Source organism: Silurus meridionalis, chromosome 13 (assembly GCF_014805685.1).
Source record: "Silurus meridionalis isolate SWU-2019-XX chromosome 13, ASM1480568v1, whole genome shotgun sequence".
NCBI classification, from domain to species: Eukaryota; Metazoa; Chordata; class Actinopteri; order Siluriformes; family Siluridae; genus Silurus; species Silurus meridionalis.
Window position 1 is genome coordinate 5,141,389 of NC_060896.1, and position 20,000 is coordinate 5,161,388.

At 40.7% G+C, this 20,000-nt stretch overlaps 1 protein-coding gene across 9 annotated transcripts in view; it reads right to left on the reverse strand.

Annotated features, from left to right (window-relative positions):
* The window catches only part of gramd1bb (GRAM domain containing 1Bb), a 133,055-nt gene that overhangs the window by 42,435 nt on the left and 70,620 nt on the right, over positions 1-20,000 (reverse strand). The window contains exon 1 of one of the 9 annotated variants that reach the window (XM_046864148.1): positions 8,682-9,063. The exons of the other annotated variants lie outside the window; for them this stretch is intronic. Within the exon in view, the coding sequence (XP_046720104.1) occupies positions 8,682-8,704 (23 nt within the window). The 5' untranslated portion in view covers positions 8,705-9,063. Of the gene's footprint in view, positions 1-8,681; positions 9,064-20,000 lie in introns of those variants that run through there. 9 annotated transcript variants of the gene reach the window in all.

Sequence of the window (20,000 nt, forward strand, 5' to 3'; positions counted from 1 at the left end):
ACAATTTGTTCTTGACTTAAATCGAATAAACCCTTTAAATCCCCTAGACACCTCATAAACCCCTAACCCTAAGCAACCCCATAACCCTATAACTAGCTGTTCAATGAACATTTATTACCGTATTCTAAATACATTTATACATTTTAATTGTTGATAATGTAAAGAAAAATGGGTGAAGGAAAAACCTGATGTGTGAAGTCTGTGTACTCGAATAGCCGGAGTTACATTTTTAAACACAGTACTTTTCATGGCATTATATCATAGTCATAGATACTCAGTAGCACCAGCAACAGCACAAGCTGTAGGAACTTTCTCCGTAGCCACGAGGACAAGTCACAAATTTATCACGAATAAGACCTACATGTACACAAATGTAAATAAACTACCATGAACTGGAATGCTGGAACTATAGGGATCAAACTTTATGAAAATAAGATCATATTTTTTTATTTTTGTAATGAATTTATACATAATTTTATATATTAATTATCATTAAACTACAATTATTTAATTATAATAATTTAGGTTATTTAACATTCATTTTTATTCATTCATTTTATTAACATTTTATTTTAATCATTCATTTTTTATAATTATTTTTTTAAATGGATTATTTTAGATTTTTTGCTGACCGATGTAAACCTGCGTAAATATTTTTTAAATAAAAACTATGACAAAATATATTTTTTCAAACTAACACTAATGTCCCCGTTACTACTCCTACTATTATTATTAGTAGTATCATTATTATTACAAATTCTGTAAAAAGCTACTTGGGAATTTTCATGACATTACACACTCTCTCACACACTCTCACACACATACATTTCACTGGAGCAGCACAATTAAAGTACAATATGCTGGTAAACAAGAGGGGAGTTTTAATATTCAATATGTATGAATGTGTGTGTGTTTGTGTGTGCGTTTGTGTCTAGTGAAATCCCTGCCTCAAGCAATGTAAATGCTGTATGAGGGCCCAGAGGGAGCTGGGATACGGGAGTGCAGCCAACCCCTTATGCCTGTCCTTATGCCAACCGTCCGTTTTCTTTTTTTTTTCCACCCTCCTGCTGGACAGAGCGGAACAAACCCCTCCTCCCTTCATTTCCCCTCTATCTATTCCTCCATCTCTACTGCCAACCTTAAGCTTCCGGTTCAGCTTTTCAATCTCCTTCAATCCCTTCCAGCCTGTTCCTGATGAGAACTGGCCTCAGCATGGACCGAGGCCCATCGGGGTCAGCCAAGATCATCGATCAGCCCAACAATGTAAAGCCACCGGGCTGAGACCGAAACACAAACTGAAATCCAGTAGGCACAACGCATGCTAAGACGAAGACATGCTTTATTTATTATTATTGTGACCAGTTTTCAAGATAAACACAGTATACAATTAGAGAATGACATTCACTAGTCTTTCCTACATTACATTTATCTATGACTGTCTGTGTGTGCATGTGTGGTCATTGAAGCAGGACCCCAGAGACACAGAAACCGAGGAAACCGGTGGATTTTACCAAAATCAGATTTGCTGATAACTGATTAATCAACTGATAGTTATTAAAAGGTATACTGTATTAAAAAAGGAAACTACATGAAAAATTGTGCTGAAATTTATATATAAAAAAAACAGTACTAAATCATAAATTTTTTTTCATGTAAATAAAATAATTATTAAATATCAAATGAATACATTATAAATAACACATATATAGCGCTCTCTGTGCAGCACGCAGTCTCACGTGTGAAAAACAAACAGCACAATGACAGCAGACCAGAACCCTGAAAAACTATGGATTTTTGCCGATATCCGATAGTTCCAGCAAAGCCGTTTAATTGCCAAAACCAATAAATCCGTCGACCTCTGAACACAACAAATAAAACAGAACCTGAAATAGAACTTAGCACTATAAAGCAAAAACGCATCTAAACTCTAAAACGAGTTTGTTTAAACAAGAAACCATCTCTTCTGTTCTATTTGTAACAAAGATTTTTTTTTATCTACTGAAACATTAAACACAAATATATATGGAATAACACGACAGATGGTGTGCTTATGAGAATATATTTGGCACGATGCAAAGCCGAGTGCTTTTCCCACCCTGGAGTGGATTATTTTTATATAAGTGTACATTCTGGAGTGTGTTATTCTGTTTATATACAGCGATCTACCCATGATTGAACATTTAAGTTTATTAATGAGTAATACATCACACTGTTCAACAGTTTAACAGTAATAGTTATAGTTTGGCAGATCAATAGATTGATAGATATACAGACAGATGGACGGGGACTGATGGGCAGGTGGAAAAACTATAATATTTAGTCATCCTTTATGTGCACATACATACAGACATACACACATACTGTACATACATACATACAGTGCTTTATTTTTCCCCTTCCTAATTTCTTTTTTGCATATTTGTCATGCTTTGTCACCAAGATCTCAATTGAGCTCAATTGAAGTGGCAGTTTAATGCAAACATTGTTAAAGTGCAAATATTCTAGACAGTGCTTATGGAAATCAAAAGTGGACAAATTTAGCTCTCTTTTTCTCTCTCTCGCTCTCTCTCGTTCTTTGTTGCCATTAAAAATAGAGTCTGAATAGCACAAAATCCTCTACCCTGAACACTTTCCCCACTCTGGGAAACTCTGAGAACGCTCCCACTCGGGGCTCCTTCCATTATTATTAAATAAATATCTCCTTTCTAAAAACTTCACCTTAACAATGCTAACGAGCGCACCGATATAACAGCCGTGCTGTTATACGAAAACAACACGCACCATCTATCCCAGGGATTTGAGAATTCATACTATATACTGTTGTTACTGTGTTCGTTATTGTCTACGCATATCTCCTAATGTAAGAGCTATATATACTATCAAATAAACAATAAAATATACTAAAACAAATCAAAATACTGTATACAATATTTTGTATAAAGTAAAAAAAAATTATCAAAATGTATAAAAAACTAATTACTTAAAAAAATCATTCGTCGAGTCCAGTGCGCATGATGTAGGCTGAGTCGTACGGTCAACGACTTAGTTTCTAATCTTTTTAACTTCGAACAAATTTCTCTTTGAGGACAGGTTTGTTCATCTCAGGATAATTTTTCTTGCCACTGTGAACTAAATCTACATCTGGATTTTTGTAAATCTGCTTCCTGACAAATTCAATTGTTCAAAATGATACAAATGTAGCTAAATAAAAATGTATATTCGTGTGCGATTTTATTCTCAAGGTAGAACGAGAAAAATGGAGTAACGGAAAGAACAATGGTGGCTCGTGAGTAATGAGATTGAGTTTAATGCGAGCATGAAGCCGAATCATGAGTCAAGGGAAGCTTTAATAATTCCTTCCACCTAAGCGAATTTCTGCTCCGGTAAAGGCAATAACAGCTGGTAGGTTAAGCCATGAAAGCTCTCCATGTGAAGGCTTCCTACTGGACCCCAGTCCTAACAAACCTGAGTGTGCTATTTGCTAATGGTTGCAGTTAATCCAGATCTTAGGATCTATTTAGTTAATAGACAAGCAACAAAATACATGATTGAATTCTGTTGCATTGTGTATTGTTACGTTTGAACCCTATTGTGTAAGAGATCTAAATGTATTTCTTTTTTCCAGCTGTCATTATTACAGGCCTCTCTATAGGTCAATCTTGCCTCTGTAAAGACCTTCGATCACACGACCTTCAGCGAGACCTTGTGCGAGAAAATGCATGTGTTCTTGGCAGAAGGTTGGCACATGCATCTCGCTCAAAAGCATCTAAAATAGCCACAGGATGAAATCAAGAAAAGTCATGAATCATGAAACGTGTGTGTACGTGTGTGTGTGTGTGTGCAATTCAGCAGTTTTTGTAAGGCTTCCTGTGTGTGTTCAACTGCAGAGGAGACCTTTGTACTTACTGCAGCAGGCTGAAGTGTTTTTGTTGTTCCACCATACACTGTAGGGCCAAATGTATTGGGACACCCGACTTTTCCAGCCATTAGGTGTCCCAATACTTTTGTGCTTATAGTGTATGCTTTCAAATATGTACGTATATAAATATACTTGCCTTTTTAGCATTCAGGCATTATTTGGCTGTATCTTAAATGAAAAAAAAATGCACTATATACTGTAGGTTCTATAAACCTTAATTTAATTTACAGTGTATCATCTGTGGTGCCAGTTAGAGTAAAGAAACAGGCTAAAAATCACCAGATTATGTGAATGCTGTTGGAAAAAATTAATAAAAAAAATTGGAACTTGGAGTGTACTTAAAAAACATCAGATTTTTACATTATTATCACCTTCTGCGGTTTCTGCACAACTCGTCGTTTCCGCATCCGCATCCGCATCCGCCTCATCACTTTACCTGCCCGTGATGTCAGAGCGATCCTGAGCAAACACATGCAGGCCCTTTCTCATGCCTGCTAAAAGCACCCGAGCGAAAATCCTGAGTAAATAGATCTCCGGCTTTTTGTTTCGCTGGAATTAATGCCAAACTGTAGCACGGTTGATGTAATGAAAGGCCAGGACTGTTGTTAGTGATACGGCTGACAAATTGTAATTCACACACGCAAACAGTGGCCATTAGTGCACTCAGCCCTTGTCCCTGTTTAATATGTAACTCGTTTACTTCAGCGAAAAAAAAAAAACACACAGAAGACGTTCACTCGACACAACGCACTCAACAGATCTGGTGCATTTTTGGATGCACAGGTGCATGTGAGTGAGAGAGAAAAGGAAAATGAAGAAGAGGGGATGAGTGGCATCCCATGGGAAATTAAACTGTCGAAAAGAGCCTTCAAGTGCAAGTGATGATTAGAAGGACAGGCAATGAAAGGAAAGATAGATATATAGATAGAGAGAGAGAGAGAGAGAGAGAGAGAGAGAGAGAGAGAGAGAGAGAGAGAGAGAGAGGACAGAAAAGTCCATTGAGAGTAATCTTGCTGTCTTTAATCAGAGCCTCCTGCTGGGCCAAGGATAATGTGGGACAATGGAGACAGATAGAGATAGAGAGAGAGAGAGAGAGAGAGAGAGAGAGAGAGAGAGAGAGAGAGAGAGAGAGAGAGGCTCAGGGGGATATTAATTGAGGGAGGACAGATGGAGGTGATAATATGATTTAACAAGGCCACCAAAGTGTGAATGAGTGTCATATTCCGGGGGTGTTTGACAATATGTGCATTTTCTTTCAAATTGCTGGCTGCAACAGTTCTAACATGGACTCGTTTTATCCGCCTCTTCATGTGGAAATGCTCGGAGACTTGCAAACTAGATCCAAATCGCTCTACGCTGATTGGTGGCTTGCTGCGTGTTTGACCAGTCGTTTTTATCTGCTCGTAAATAAAAAGGAACGACTGATTTCACACAATGTAGTTGAGTAAAAAGTGAAATATTTGACTTTAAAATGTAGTGAAGTTCAAAGTAAAAGTCTCCCCAAATGGAAACACTTCAGTACAAGTACAGATTTGTAACAAAAGCCATTTAACTACGGTAACGAATTACATTTTTAATTAATTATAGTTGAAATGTTGCGGATCATCTGCAAAACAAGTTACGTGGTGGGTTCAAGTCAAACCGGAACTAATTGTAAAGGTATGAAAATGGATGCTAGCGAGGCATGCAACATGGAGTAGTAAGTGGTTATTGTGTCCTATTACACATAGGTGGCGCACATGTCGCGGGCAAGTCCACAAACCGTTAATCAAGCTGGCAGACAACAGTGTTAGTGCATGGAACAGCATGTAGTAATGAAGAATCATGTAAACAAAGGCATAAAACCAGCGGATATCTACAGAAGACTTCAGGCGCAGTACCATAATGAGACGCACAGCCGCAGTAAGACACTTAAATGGTGTAAAAATGTCAAAGATTGCTGTATGTCCATCACTGACGAACCCGCTCATGTTAGTTCCCTGATGACGAAGTGAAGCAGGCTGTACTAGGATGGCTCAGGCGAACTGACAAATCGTTCCTGGCGTTAGTTGAACGCTGGGATAAGTGTATAAATGTAGAAGGGGAGTATGGCTAAAAATAAATGCAGTTTCCACTAAGTGTATTTTTCTTTTATCTTAGAAATTTTAAAGTCCCCGTTTGACTTGAACACCTCTCGTAGTCCCTGTTACCTCTTATGTTATAGCAGCTATAAACACTCATTTCCTCATCAGTCTTACTTTATACTTAGATAAAGCCTAACGTTCTCTAGACCTTCTAGAGATTAGTTGTTTATAGCAATCTTCTGAAATAAGCATTTACTTTTTAAAATTTTCACATACTGTAGAAAAATCGCATATAAGAATAAGCACATTATTATAACCTTCAGATTTGTACTCCAATCACGGACTGCTGTCATAGACACCTAATCAACACTGTGACACAAACTCTTCTTTTTTTTGGCTTCTCCAATTAAGGGGTTGTCACAGCCAACAAGATCTCCTCCTCTGTCCCGCAACCCTACTGGGATGAATTGGAACGGCACCCCAGGCCTCCTCGCCTCACCTACAACTTTATCAACACCCTTGTGTGAGCACAAATCTCCACAAACACACTCCAATGGAACAACTTCCCAGATAAATGGAGGAAATTCATCAACAAAAAATGTGGACTAAATATGGAATGGGATGTGACATTTGTCCTTATAGTGTGTATGCAGCTAAGTGCTCAAAACACTCATTCCTCAAATGGGTTTCTGAGCTCTGAACACATTTCCTTGATCCACATGAACAGGGCCAGGAGTCTGTGATATAAAGTGTGTACCAACACTGAAGCTAACATCTACAGTGAACATTTCCTACATCAGCCTGCAAACGCTGCAGGGCTTTCGGTAGTGCCGAGTCCTGGGCTTTCGAACAGCTGCAACTCTGATGGTGAAAAAAAGAGTTAAAAGTTCTCAACCTTAAGGGGCCCTACTGTTCACTCACAAAAGCACAGAAAAGGATGGTTCCCTGTAAAGGAAGAGGCAGGTGGACAACGAAAATAAAGCTTTTCTGAGTCGTCCTGCTATTCACCACTAAAAATATTCCACACGGGGCCAGAGAGATAAGCGCGTGAGTGAGAGATTGAGGACTAATGAGACAGCTAGAGATAAGCGAGCACGCCAAAAAAGGAAATAGCGAAGGAAGAGCTGACTGACACTCCAGCGAGTCTGATACATTCCAGATAATGGTGGGGGAAGGGATGGGGTCTCTAGGGTACAACCAAATTTCAAAATCTGCAATATAAAAAGCAGGCAAGTGGTCATTCATGTTCAATAAGCGCTTCATCCTCGTCAATCAGGAGTCTATCTTGGGAATAACCGAGCGAGAGGTGGGAATACACCCTGGATGGATGGGATCTGTCACAAGATCCCATAAAGACACCTACAAATTCAGTCTTCAAATCATCTACGGCATGTTTTAGGACATGGAAGGAAACATGGAGGAAAGCCATACTGAACGTAGAGGATCCAAGCAGACATTAAGCCAAGCTCAGGATTGAACCTTGCATCATATGCATATAATAATTTCTTTAAGCGTTATTGAGGTAGCCAGTTTTCTTCCCCGATGATTTTTTTCAATAAAGGGGCCTAGGGATTTAAAATGCAGCAATGATCTTGCAATATAACTCATCATTAAAAGAGTTCCAGTTCCAACAATGGCAAACCATCCTGGTAACCAAGAAAGGAAAATACGGTCGTGTTCTTCGATAGTGAGGGGAAGAAAATGGACTCTCCCACTCTGTTGAAACCTGTAAGCATCTGTGAACTCATGTTTGCAATAGAGGGTGGATAGAGCTTTCCTCTAAGGCAGGGGTATCCAATCTTTTCCACAAAGGTTTGGTTTCATTCTAACCGAACAGCTCCACACCAATTTCTGCCTGTTTAAATGTAATGATTTTCATTCGCAATGACTATCAGGTGTGGTCTTTGATTGGTTGGAATGAAAACCTGAAACCCACACTGGCCCTTAGCAGAAAAGATTGGATACCTCTGTTCTAAGGCTACAAACATTTTTAGAAAAGAAAATGTATTAGCGTGGACATGGCCTAAGTAACCCTAGTTTGAAACAATAAGTTTGCAATTGTTAGCTATCACCGTCACCGGATGTTAACTGGCAAGCAATACAAGAGACCTGGTTGGTGTTGGATAGGACTTGACAAATGACTAAACTGTGGAAAAAGTGCCAAAAAAACATTTTCTTTCAAATAATGAGGTAACATGTTGATGATGCCACGTTTGAATTCTTTTCATTTTCACAAAATATTTTAATAGGACACACTATGACTATCATGCATGAATCTATAAAATTTGGTCTACAGCCAGACTTCTGTCATTTATATTACTGTTAAGCAAGAAAGTGAAGAAAATTACAGCTTAGATAAAAAAAGTCATCGTTATATGGTCACATGACTAGCCTGGGCTTTACCCGCTTTTAGATTCCTATCCTTTTGCTACAGAACCTAGTTACTAAATGTGGCTAAGAACAGCCTACTTTCACCGCGTTATGTATCAAATGGACATGGAAATAGCAACAATGTCTCCAGCATGATCAAAGCCAGAACTTCTGCATACAGTATTAATACTATTAACATATGAGTGTTTATATTCACAACGATCACAGAACAAGACACATACAGAAAAAAAAAGAAAAAAACTCTGTCCAAAAGCTTCACCTATTCCATGATTCTCAGGCTATAAATTGACTAGTGCATGTGTCCTTACCAGGCGAGTTTGAAGCCTCTCATGAGTGCGGCGCAGAACGTGTGGTGCTGGGCATGCTGGCGACCGGCTGCCTCCCGTCGGGCTGCATGTCAGCAGAAAGCAGCCGGAGAGGAAAGACTGCGTCCTGCTGTGCCGTCCCATTCGAGAACTGCTCCGAGCTCTGACGCTGACGCTAACAGGCTCCCTACTGCGCCAGATGGTCCCTCGATGCTATCAGGTAGTGCTTTAAGTAACCGAGAGAGAGCGAGAGAGTACGGAAATAAAAAAAGACGAACACGAGATAAAATCGACGAGATGAACCGGGATGGAATGTGTGTGTGATTCGGAGTGTGCACACAATCAGTACATTTATCCTTCTCTCTTGCTCTGTCACTGAGTTGAATTCTCTCGGTCTCTCTCCCTCCTCGTTTCCTCTCTCCCTCCCTCCCTCCCTCCCTCCCTCTCTGTCGTTATCTCTCTCTCGGCTATACTGCAGCTGAACAGCAGACTTGCTGAGCCGAACACTACTGAGCATGCTCAGTCTGTGATCTCTGCTCTGTAAGTTGGATCGTTGTTTTGTTTAGCTGAGTGTTTATTCTCCTGTCTGTTTTTTGTTTTTTTGGGCAGCAAAGAAGTGATGGTGTGTGTGTGTATTGAGAGATTATGGTGCACTGTTGTCACTCCCTCCTGTCAGCCTCAATCAGCTCTCTACTAATCTTTTAATACACACACACCCACAAACAGTGTGTTAGAGGGTCTGATCAGTAAACATCCTCATTATATGCTTGAGGTCATTTTCCATTCATGTCATCACAGGGCTTGATTCAATAATCAGATTCCATTAGTGCTTAGTCCTATTTTAAATGTTTAACCTTGCTATGACTTTGGATTTTTCCATAATTTAATCCAATATTTGCTCAACACTTGCTCTTTAGAAATGGCAATACCCAGATTCTCAGACAGGTGAAATTCAGACCCAGTCATGCAGGTATAAAACTCTGGTGTGAGTACCATAACCTTCTATTTGCAGCTTGTGAATTCACAGGTCGATGTTCTTATAGGTAAAATATCGAGTAAAGAAAAATAATTTACATAACGTCCTTTTACCTTTGTGTAAATCAATGACATTGTGTAATGCAAGTGTGTAGAAACGTGCCTTTTTATGTTGCGTAGAAAGATGCTAGTGTGTAGAAACGAGACTTATCTTTTGTGTAGAAACCTGCTTTGTGTAGAAATCTGTCAGTGTGTAAAAACTGTCATGACCAGAAAGCAATAAAAGCACATGGAGTGAAGCCAGCGCAAGCTTCTGAAAGGGGCAGGAAGTGCTGCAGGGATGCCAGCAGTGTGGCCTGGAGACGCAGTGTCTCGTACCATCAGGAAACCAGGGTTACATATGTAACCTGGAGACATTCCCTTTCAGGAACTTAAGCTGTGTCGGAAGGCTTGGGAACAAGAGTCCAATACCACCACACCGACCAGTCCCTGACTAGTGTGAATGGAGGTGCCAGGAGTAGCACAGAGGTCAAGGTTGTAAAACCTGGCAAAAGTGGACCAGCACTCAGCATCACAGAGGTCTTGGAGGGACACTCCAGCAGACCAAGCCTTGAAGGCAGCCACACTCTGGGTAGAGTGAGCTCTGACCCCGAATGGAGCGAGGAAACCAGAGGACCCGTAAGAAGATGCTATGGCGTTAATAATCTATTTGCTGAGCGTCTGCTTATGAGCAGAAAGGCCTCTCCTGAGAAGGCCATAGCAGATGAACAATTGTTCCGACTTCCTCCAGAGACTCGTCTGGCGGACATAGCAGTCCAGTGCTCGGACCGGGCACATCTGGTTCAATCTCTCCTGGTCTGGGGTCTTTAATCGGGGGGGATTGAATGCCTGGAGCCTGACAGGTTGTGGGACAACCAGGGGCACCTTGGAAACATAACCCGCTCTAGGGTGCAGGAAGGCACTGGCCATGCCTGGAGTAAACTCCAAGAAAGAGGGGGCCAATGAGAGGGCCTGTAAATCACCTAATCTCCTCAGAGAGTGGATAGCCAGCAACAACGCGGTTTTAATGGACAAGTGCCTCCATGAAATCTCGGCTAAAGGCTCAAAGGGGGGCTTAGACAGAGCCTCCAACACTACGGCTAGGTCCCACCCAGGCACTCTTGGATGCACTGGGGGTCTCAGCCTCCGGGTGCTGTAGAGAAAACGCGTCAGGAGTGGGTCTTTGCCCAGTGAATGCCCGGACATGGGGTGTGATACGCCAAAATGGCGGACGTGTAGACTTTAATGGATGGAACCAACCCTTTTGCAAACTGCTCCTGCAGAAACTCCAGCACTAAACCAACTGGGCAGTGGACTGAGTCTTATTGGTGCCGGGAGCACCATGCAGTGAACAGGCCCCATCTCGCATCATATGACCCCCTCGTGGAGGGAGCTCTGGACCGGAGACTCAGAGCTGTGCCCCTTCAGGGGCCACAGCCACAGCTTCAACAGCTCGGGCGGGGGTGAACTATTGCGCCCCCTTACAGTGGGGCTGGTAGATACAAAGAAAACCACAGGAGACAAGGTGACATCTCTAAAGATGCAAACAGGTCTACTTGGGCTTTGCCAAATGTCTTCCAAATCTGCTCCACCACCTTCGTTCAAACAGCCTGGGATATAAGCTGCTCTGAGGGAGAGGAGCTTCCCCTGGGCAGACAGGAGGATCTGGAATGCCATGAGGTAGTAGGAACCCGGGATCTCTCCACGCATCTAAGGCACATAGGCATCACTATGTGACCTTAATCGTGCGAAGGGGATTGCCCTTCTGAGAGAACCCCTGGGCCCTGAGCGACCACTGAAGGGGAGGGGTCATGTACAGGAGGCCAAGTGAAATGACATTGGATGCTGCTGCCATGAACCCGAGCAGTCACTGGACTGCCTGACAGTGAGTGACTGTAAGAAAGATATCATGTGTTTACAGATATAGAGGTCAGCACAGACGTATACAGGAAACATAGGTGCATATGATAAAGGAACAGAATGTGCTTACAGCTATTTTCCAACTAAACTATCGCCCTTGGTCTTCTAAAATCCTGTCACGCGATAGCACAAAATGTGCAGATCAACAAGACAGGACCGTCTTGTTTCCACAAAGGTCAAGATATGAAGGTTTGCCAAGGTTACTAAAGAATACTTTTCCACAGTGACTGCCCTTCTCTCACCTTCCTGGAGTCTCAGGGGAGCCAGAGCCACATCGACACACTTCCTGAAGGTGCGGGGTGGCAAGGCCTAACCTGATGTGAGAAGGGAGGATGGGTACATGAAAGTACGTGTCCTTCAGATCTACCGTGACAAACAATCCTTGGATCTGATCTGAGACATGACCTGCTTGAGAGTCAGAATTTTGCACCGAAGCCTCATCAAAAAACGTTTCAGCTAATGTGGATCTAGGATAGGATGCAACCCACTGTTCTTTTTGGGAACTATGAAGTACCGGCTGTAGAACCCGGACTCTCTGTCTGATGGAGGGACCACCTTGATGGCCTCCTTCCTCAGGAGAATGTCTACTTCTCGTTCCAGGACCCGGGCCTGCACTTTTCTCATCAGTGGGAGAGTGGGAGAGAGCCCATTGAACCAGGGTGGGCGAGACCCAAACTAAATCGCATAGCCTCACTATTCAATGTGCAGGACCCACCGGGACATGTCTGGCAAAGCCATCCAGGCTGCCAGGTGCTCCCTTAAGGTTATCAGTCTGACCTCCAGTGTGTCTAGCGCAGAGGCACTGCCCAGACGTCACCCTTTTTGACTGATTAGGCTCATTATTCTGAGCATGGACAATGCAGTTGCATTCTCAGAGCATTCCGACGCAGCTTGAGTTCCTGAAAGGGAACCTGAGCCCCATTATTGAGTGGTTCAGCTGACATAAATCTAGAATTGGACGTAACCCCTGATTCTTTTTGGGAACATGGACTTTCTGATGAAGGGACCACCTCAATGGCCTCCTTCCTCAAGAGAGTGTTTACCTCTTGTTCCATGACCAAAGCCTGCATGGGACCCAGAGTGGGACATACCCCATCAAACCAGGGCGGACAAGACCCAAACTAAACCAGAGACCGAACCCTCTGTATAGTATGCAGGACCCACCAATACACGTCTGGCAGAGCTTCCCAGGCTGCCAGGTAGTCTCTTAAGGGTATCAGTCGCTCAAGACTGACATAGGGCCAAAGCTACACCCTGTTGCAGCTCTAGGAGCCTCCAAGGAGGCAGCGAGTCCTCTGGGTTCACTACAATACCAGGGGAAACAGGGTTAACAGACCAGGTCCATGGGGGGCACCATATAAATGAGGTGCACCATGCCCTTTCCCGCGGAATCCCAGGAACGTACCGAGATCTGTCATCTCATGGGGCTTAGGCCCAGAGCATCACACATGATCCCTAGCAGGGAGAGTGCGAGTTGCAATGCTCTGCTTTCTAACCTCTCAGTGACAGGAGGTGCTGGGTTGTTCTTGGGGTTGTACCCACTGAGCAGTCCCATAAGAGCAATGTGGGAGGAACCGCTGAAATACTGCCGACAAGCAACACAGCTCTGTCCCTGTCGGAAGGATCCGATAGGGTGAGCTATAGATGCCTCTCAAAGGAGACTACAATGGCCATAAACCAGCCAACAGCCACAATGGTCTCTTTTGTGGCCCCAAGAGCCAAATATGCCTATGTTTAGCTCTCTCAGCAGGTCAAACAGATATGCCTGTAACTCTGCAATGGTGTGCAGGCATACAGCGGATTGATCTGCTGAGGCATAAGCCCTACCCACCACCCAACATGTTACAAAAGGGTGGACAATGTCGGGGTCTTAAGGGACGATGCAACGCTTGGGGAGAGATAGCTAGCCAGCATCTGTACAACCCGGGGTATCGACCCGTAACCACACTTTTTTAGTCCCACTACATTGGAGTACAACAAGGTTTGGAACTGAAGAGGCGGGCCCAATACGGTTTAGACCAGGACCTGGACAGAAAATGAGGCAGACCCTGACATGGAGGTTGTGATGTAGGTCACAGAAAGCCCCCGTTAAGCTTACTAGATGGGACAGCTTTTTGCTCATCGGCCGGCCAAACTATCTCAAGTTTGGCAATGGCATGAGTCACAACCTCCAATACCTACTCGCTCGCAGAGGAAGGGAGGCGGAGCTGAATGCTCTTGTTGCAAGTTGAAGAAACCGCCAAAAGGCGTGCTTCCCACTTGCGAGCGAGTGCTGGACAAGGCAGGTGAGGAAGGAGAAAGGGTCAAGCCCATTTCAAATACATCTGCCAGGTCCATCTGCGAGCCCCAGGAACCAGCGTGCCGCTCTGCCTCAGCAAAAGCCCTCTGAAAACCCTCAGGAACCGACCTAAAGCAAGTAATGCACAAACTGTCTTTTCTGCACAGTCAGAACAATCGGTTGCTTATTCTTTTTTTTTCCAGACATTCACCACTTTCCAAAAACCTGTAAGGGGAAAAACATACACATAGAACGCTTTATGTATTAACAGAAGCTAGGGCCGGCTTCACTCCGTGTGCTTTTATAGCTTCCTGTTTGTGATATCATCCCGCCGGTGACGCTGTGCTTTTTACTGAACAGATTACACACGTGATTTAGAGCATGGACAACGCTGAAGCTTTCCCAAATCGTTGATGACGCAGCTCGAGTTCCTAAAAGTGAACCCTGCTTTTGTGCAGAAACCTTAGTGTGTAAAAATCTGTCAGTGTGTAAAAGTCTGTCAGTGTGTAGAAACCTAAGTATGTTAAAATCTGTTAGTGTGTAGAAACCTAAGTATGTAGAAACCTAAGTGTGTTAAAATCTGTCAGTGTGTAGAAATATAAGTGTATAGAATTCCGAGTGTGTGGAAACCTGAGTGTGTAGAAATCTGTCATTGTATAGAAACCTGAGTGTGTAAAAATCTGTCAGGGTGTAGAATCCTGAGTGTGTAGAATCCTAAATGTGTAGAAATCTGTCAGTGTGTAAAAGTCTGTCAATGTGAATAAACTTAAGTGTGTAAAAATCTGTCAGTGTGTAGAAACCTGAGTATGTTTAAATCTGTTCGTGTGTAGAAACCTAAGTATGTAGAAACCTAAGTGTGTTAAAATCTGTCAGTGTGTAGAAACCTGAGTGTGTAAAAATCTGTCAGTGTGTAGAAATATGAATGTATAGAAATCTGAGTGTAGAAATCTGTCATTGTATAGAAACCTGAGTGTGTAAAAATCTGTCAGTGTATAAAAATCTGAGTGTGCAGAAACCTGACAGTGTGTAGAAAACTGAGTGTAAAAATCTTTCAGGGTGTAGAAATCTAAATGTGTGTACAAATCTGAGTGTGTAGAAACCTGACATTGTGTAGAAACATGCCTTTTTTTGTATAGAAATTGCTAGTGTTTACAAACATGCCTTTGTGAAGAAACATGCATTTAAGAGTCACAAGACATAAAGACATCGTCCTGCTGAACAATCTTAATGGCTAAAAAACCATGCCAATATTTACAAATTCCAAAAAAATCATCTAAGGCATTATATGTGGCATTCTATTTATCTATAATCAAGTTTTCATTTTATTGCAAACTGTAGCTCTCGAACTTCCTTCATTTATTTTTCTCTTGCTAATAAACTGTGTGCAACTCAGCAAGAGGTAAAAACAAATGAATCCTGCTTGGGATTTAGTCACTCATTCTGAAACCCTAAATTAAACCCTGTAAAAAAAAGAAAAAAAAGAAAAAAGTGAAATGCAAAACAAGTGCTGTTATTTCCACAGCTCTGTCTCTAAGCTTGGCTTACATAAAAACTTGTGACGAGAGCCAGAGCTGGATGTGAATGTGGGCATTCTGTGCTGTTTCTTAACTCGGCTGATATAGAGGGATTAAACAGCGGGAACAAACAGCTCGAGCTGACATTCAGCAAAACGCCCCATATGACCTGCAGGAAACAGGCTGTGCTGAGAAGTTCCATAAACACCTCTCTCTCTCTCTCTCTCTCTCTCTCTCTCTCTCTCTCTCTTTCTCACTCTCTCTCACACACACACACACACACACACACATACAAGATACACTCATTGACATGGCCACCACGGAGCAGAGACAGCTGCATAGACCACAACAACACTCGGGATTCTGGGAAAGCGCACGACTGTGAAGGTGAGAGAGCTCAGACGCAGAAAAGGCAGAAAGAGACAACGGGTATTTTAGAGACTCTAAATTACAGACTGGCTCGGTGAAGATGCTCGTGCGGTCTGATGTCACTCTGAGATACACACACTGGATAAATATGGCTAATAACAGGCTTCCCATCTCAGCCCAGTTCCAAATGTCCTTCTTAGCAGATGCCTACTTCTTTATCATTCATTTGTTTATGTTTATATTTTATGTAACAATACAGAAACCAGATATACACTATATGGAAAAGGTTTATTAACACCTGTTCATAATTTTAGTATTTGTTTCTTTAACATCCCTTTCCACATTTAGTCCCTATTTCCTGTCATAAAAACCGCCACTCTTCTGGGAGGATGTTCCACTAGAATTTGGAATGAGCTTGTGGAGATTTGTGCACATTTAACCACAATCGCATGTACAAAATCAAGTACTGATGTAGGTGAGGAGACCTGGGGTGCACTCAGCATTTCTATTCATCCCAAAGGTGTTCATTAAGTTTGAGGTTTAGAGCTCTATAGTGGTTCACTCAAGATCTTTCCTTCCAACCAATGTGAAGCATATCTTCATGGACCTGGCTTTGTACACAGGGGCATTTTCATACTGGAACAGTGTTTGGTCCACATCCAAAGACATCCTGTACAATTGTGTGATTTTACCTTTGTGCTAATAGTTTACAGGTAAAAATACCTTTTGTCCATATAATTGTAGATGTAAAGAGCAAATGAGCAAAACATCCATGTTAAGAAAAACTTCTAGAGAATGAATCTTCTGGGAATTATTTGTCTGGGTTAGGCATTGGACAGTTTTATTAGTAAAGCAGTAGAAACATCACCTGGATGTTGATTATGGGGACTAAAATTTAATAGGTGTGTATGCATTAACTAAAAATTCAATTGAGTTTACCACATGTGGACTTGTAGAAACATCTCTAGGATGATCAGTGGAAACAGGACGCACCTAAGCTCAGATTTGAGTTTTTTTATTTGTTATTATTTTATAAATTTGCAAAAAATTCAAACAAACTTCTTTCAATTTGTCATTATGGGGTGTATTTTTTTTTTTTAGAAATGTTTGAGGAAAATAATTAATTTAATCCATTTTGGAATAAGGCTGTAACATAACAAAATGTGGGAAAAGTGAAGTGATGTGAATACTTTATGGATGCACTCTACATCTACTGGGCAAATCAGGAAGTGTTCCTCAGGTTCCTGTCTGGACTGTGAATAAAGCAAGAAGAGGTGTGGTGCTGAACGGACAGCTCCTTTCTGCTCTGCTTATATAAAGTACAGATGCCTGCAGAAGTTTAGACACCCTGTTCAAATCAAAAATTTTATTGTAGTAAACACAACTGCTGCAGCATCTTCTACTTTTTAAACAAGATTTGCACCATTGAATGATTAAATGTGTGAATGACTAATACTTTTATTGATGTCTAATGACTATATGATTAATAATCTTTTTCTAATAACCATAAAATAAAATTGTAGTAATAAGCTTGTAAGGACTTAACAGACTCACAGGGACTTGTTACTCAGGTGGAATAGAATATGATGACAATTTCAGAGCATGATGAATTCTTTCACCCTATTCACATTTACAGTCATTTGGCAGACGCCCTTATACAAATTGCTTTGACGTGTCTCCAGCAATAAATTCTGATGACCGTTCATTAGGACACGTGAGTAACCATCTAACAATACGTTCCATTAAAACTTTCTGAATTGATGACTAGGAAGCAGGGGTGTTCAATAGGGTTGAGGTCAGAGCTCTACAGCAGGTCACTCAGAATATTCCACTTCAACCCATGGAGCTCGATTTGACATGATGCAACAGGTCTGATAGTTCAAGTAAAAAAAAAATGCTATGCTACTGCAAGCTGTCACAGATGGATTCTCTTTTGCCACACTTTTTTTATCTATGTGAGATGAAGCCACTGTCAGACAAAAACATGAATGTGTATGCTATGAATAATAACTCTCTTTCTGTTTCTCTGTCTCTCTTTCTCTCTTTTTTTGTAGTGTATATAGTGTATACGTATATGCCTCCTCCACTAAACTACAGTCGACTGTCGGTTGATCACAGCTAACCAATCAGACACCAACATTACTGGTCAAATGATGGGATTATGCCTGATTATACATGAACAAACACATGCATACACACCTATTCAAATATATGAATAGCCTGTGATCTGAGTCATACAGAAAATCCTCCTGTGAGTGCTGTATACACAGCTGCAACAAAAAAGCTGCTGATCCAGACTAAACAATACGCACTGAGCGCATATTTATCACATTACGCTCAATCGGTGACATGACAAATTGGAAAGAAAGAAAGAAAGAAAGAAAGAAAGAAAGAAAGAAAGAAAGAAAGAAAGAAAGAAAGAAAGAAAGAAAGAAAGAAAGAAAGAAAGAAAAGGACATTTTTACTATTAGAGTTTTTTTGGAAATATATTTGAATTAGAAAATAATCAATGATGCACTGACGCAAGAGTTACTTTTACCCAAATTGGCATGTGGGAAAAGTGTTTTGTTCCTCTTATATGACAGTGATCTTCTAATTAATTAACTGTAATCTATGCACTTAATGTTGTGAAAGTTGTTATTTAGTTATAAGCAGCTAAGAACAGCAGTTTACAGTTTATCAGCCTTTTTTATGCAGAATTAAGATAGATAGATAGATAGATAGATAGATAGATAGATAGATAGATAGATAGATAGATAGATAGATAGATAGATAGATAGATAGATAGATGAACAGCAAATAAATATAAAGGATCTGGGCAGTGTAAAAATGTGCAGTATAAATCTAAAAAAAAATATATATATATATATATATATATATATATATATATATATATATATATATATATATATATATATATATTAGGGCCGTCAAAATTAATGCGTTAATAACTAATTTTATTAACACGCAATTAATGCAGCATACACTTATGTTTGACAATTTTTATAAATAAATATAGAAGGTGAAAACCTTCAACCCAACACACATTTTTCCACGACGTCCTTTCTTTACTCAAATATAAAAAAATTTTTAAACCTCAATTTGAAAAATCTTTTTATCACTAATCATTTGTTTTGCTGATGCGTCTCAGACCAGGCACTAATTAAAACCATCCGTGTGAGAACATAGCAAAAGTTCCTTTTGGTGTCCTGGTGATTTACTTAATTTGAAGCACCATAATTACTTTATCTGTGTTTTTTTTATAGGCATGAACAAGTTTTTGGAAAAACATCTTAAGTTTGGTTTTACTATAATAAACACATTTGCATAAAGCATCAATATTCGCCCATGGCCATGTTGATTAGAGAATAAAAAACTTGTAAAGTATTAATTTAAGGTACATTTATCACATGTGCGATTAAGTTGCGATTAATCACGAGTTAACTCATGACAATCGTGCGATTAATCGTGATTAGTTTTATAATCTTAAGAAATCGTTTCAGCCCTAATATACAGTATAAAAAATCCATAATATCTTTAGTTACCAGAGTTTTGCTAACAGACATGTCAAAAATGTTGTATTTGATGCCCCAGATAGAACCATACGATACCAAGGTCACACAATGAGGTCGTCAATACATTTAGCGTACAAGCTAATCATGATCACTGCCTCCGGACCTTTTGAAACAGCTGTGTGACATTTTAGTATCCGAAAAGAAATAATATAGAAAAATAAATAAAGCAGACGTCAGTACAAAGCAAATGAAGTGCAGTTACTGTTTAATGAGAATAATGTATTAAACATGACCAAAGACAATGACAAACAACGCACACAGGAACTCACTGTGGCCCATAAGTGGGATGGAGCATGTGTTCACATCAGCATGGCTCTTATTAAAAACTCAGCTAGGGTTCTGTTTTGTTGCGGGCTTTCTAAAAATAGATCCAACATTTAACACAAACAGAGAAAAATAATAGAGAAGAAGAAGAAGAAAGAAGAAGAAGAAGAAGAAGAAGAAGAAGAAGAAGAAGAAGAAGAAGAAGAAGAAGAAGAAGAAGATATACTGTATAAATTATAACGTTTCAGGACAAGTGCATTCACATACTATAACCTATGATTTGCCTTGCAACCATTAATCCACACCTTCTGATAATATCTGAGAGTTAACCAGCAGTAATATTTTGAAACAACACACAATATTCTAGCTAGTAGTAAGTAAGCTAAGT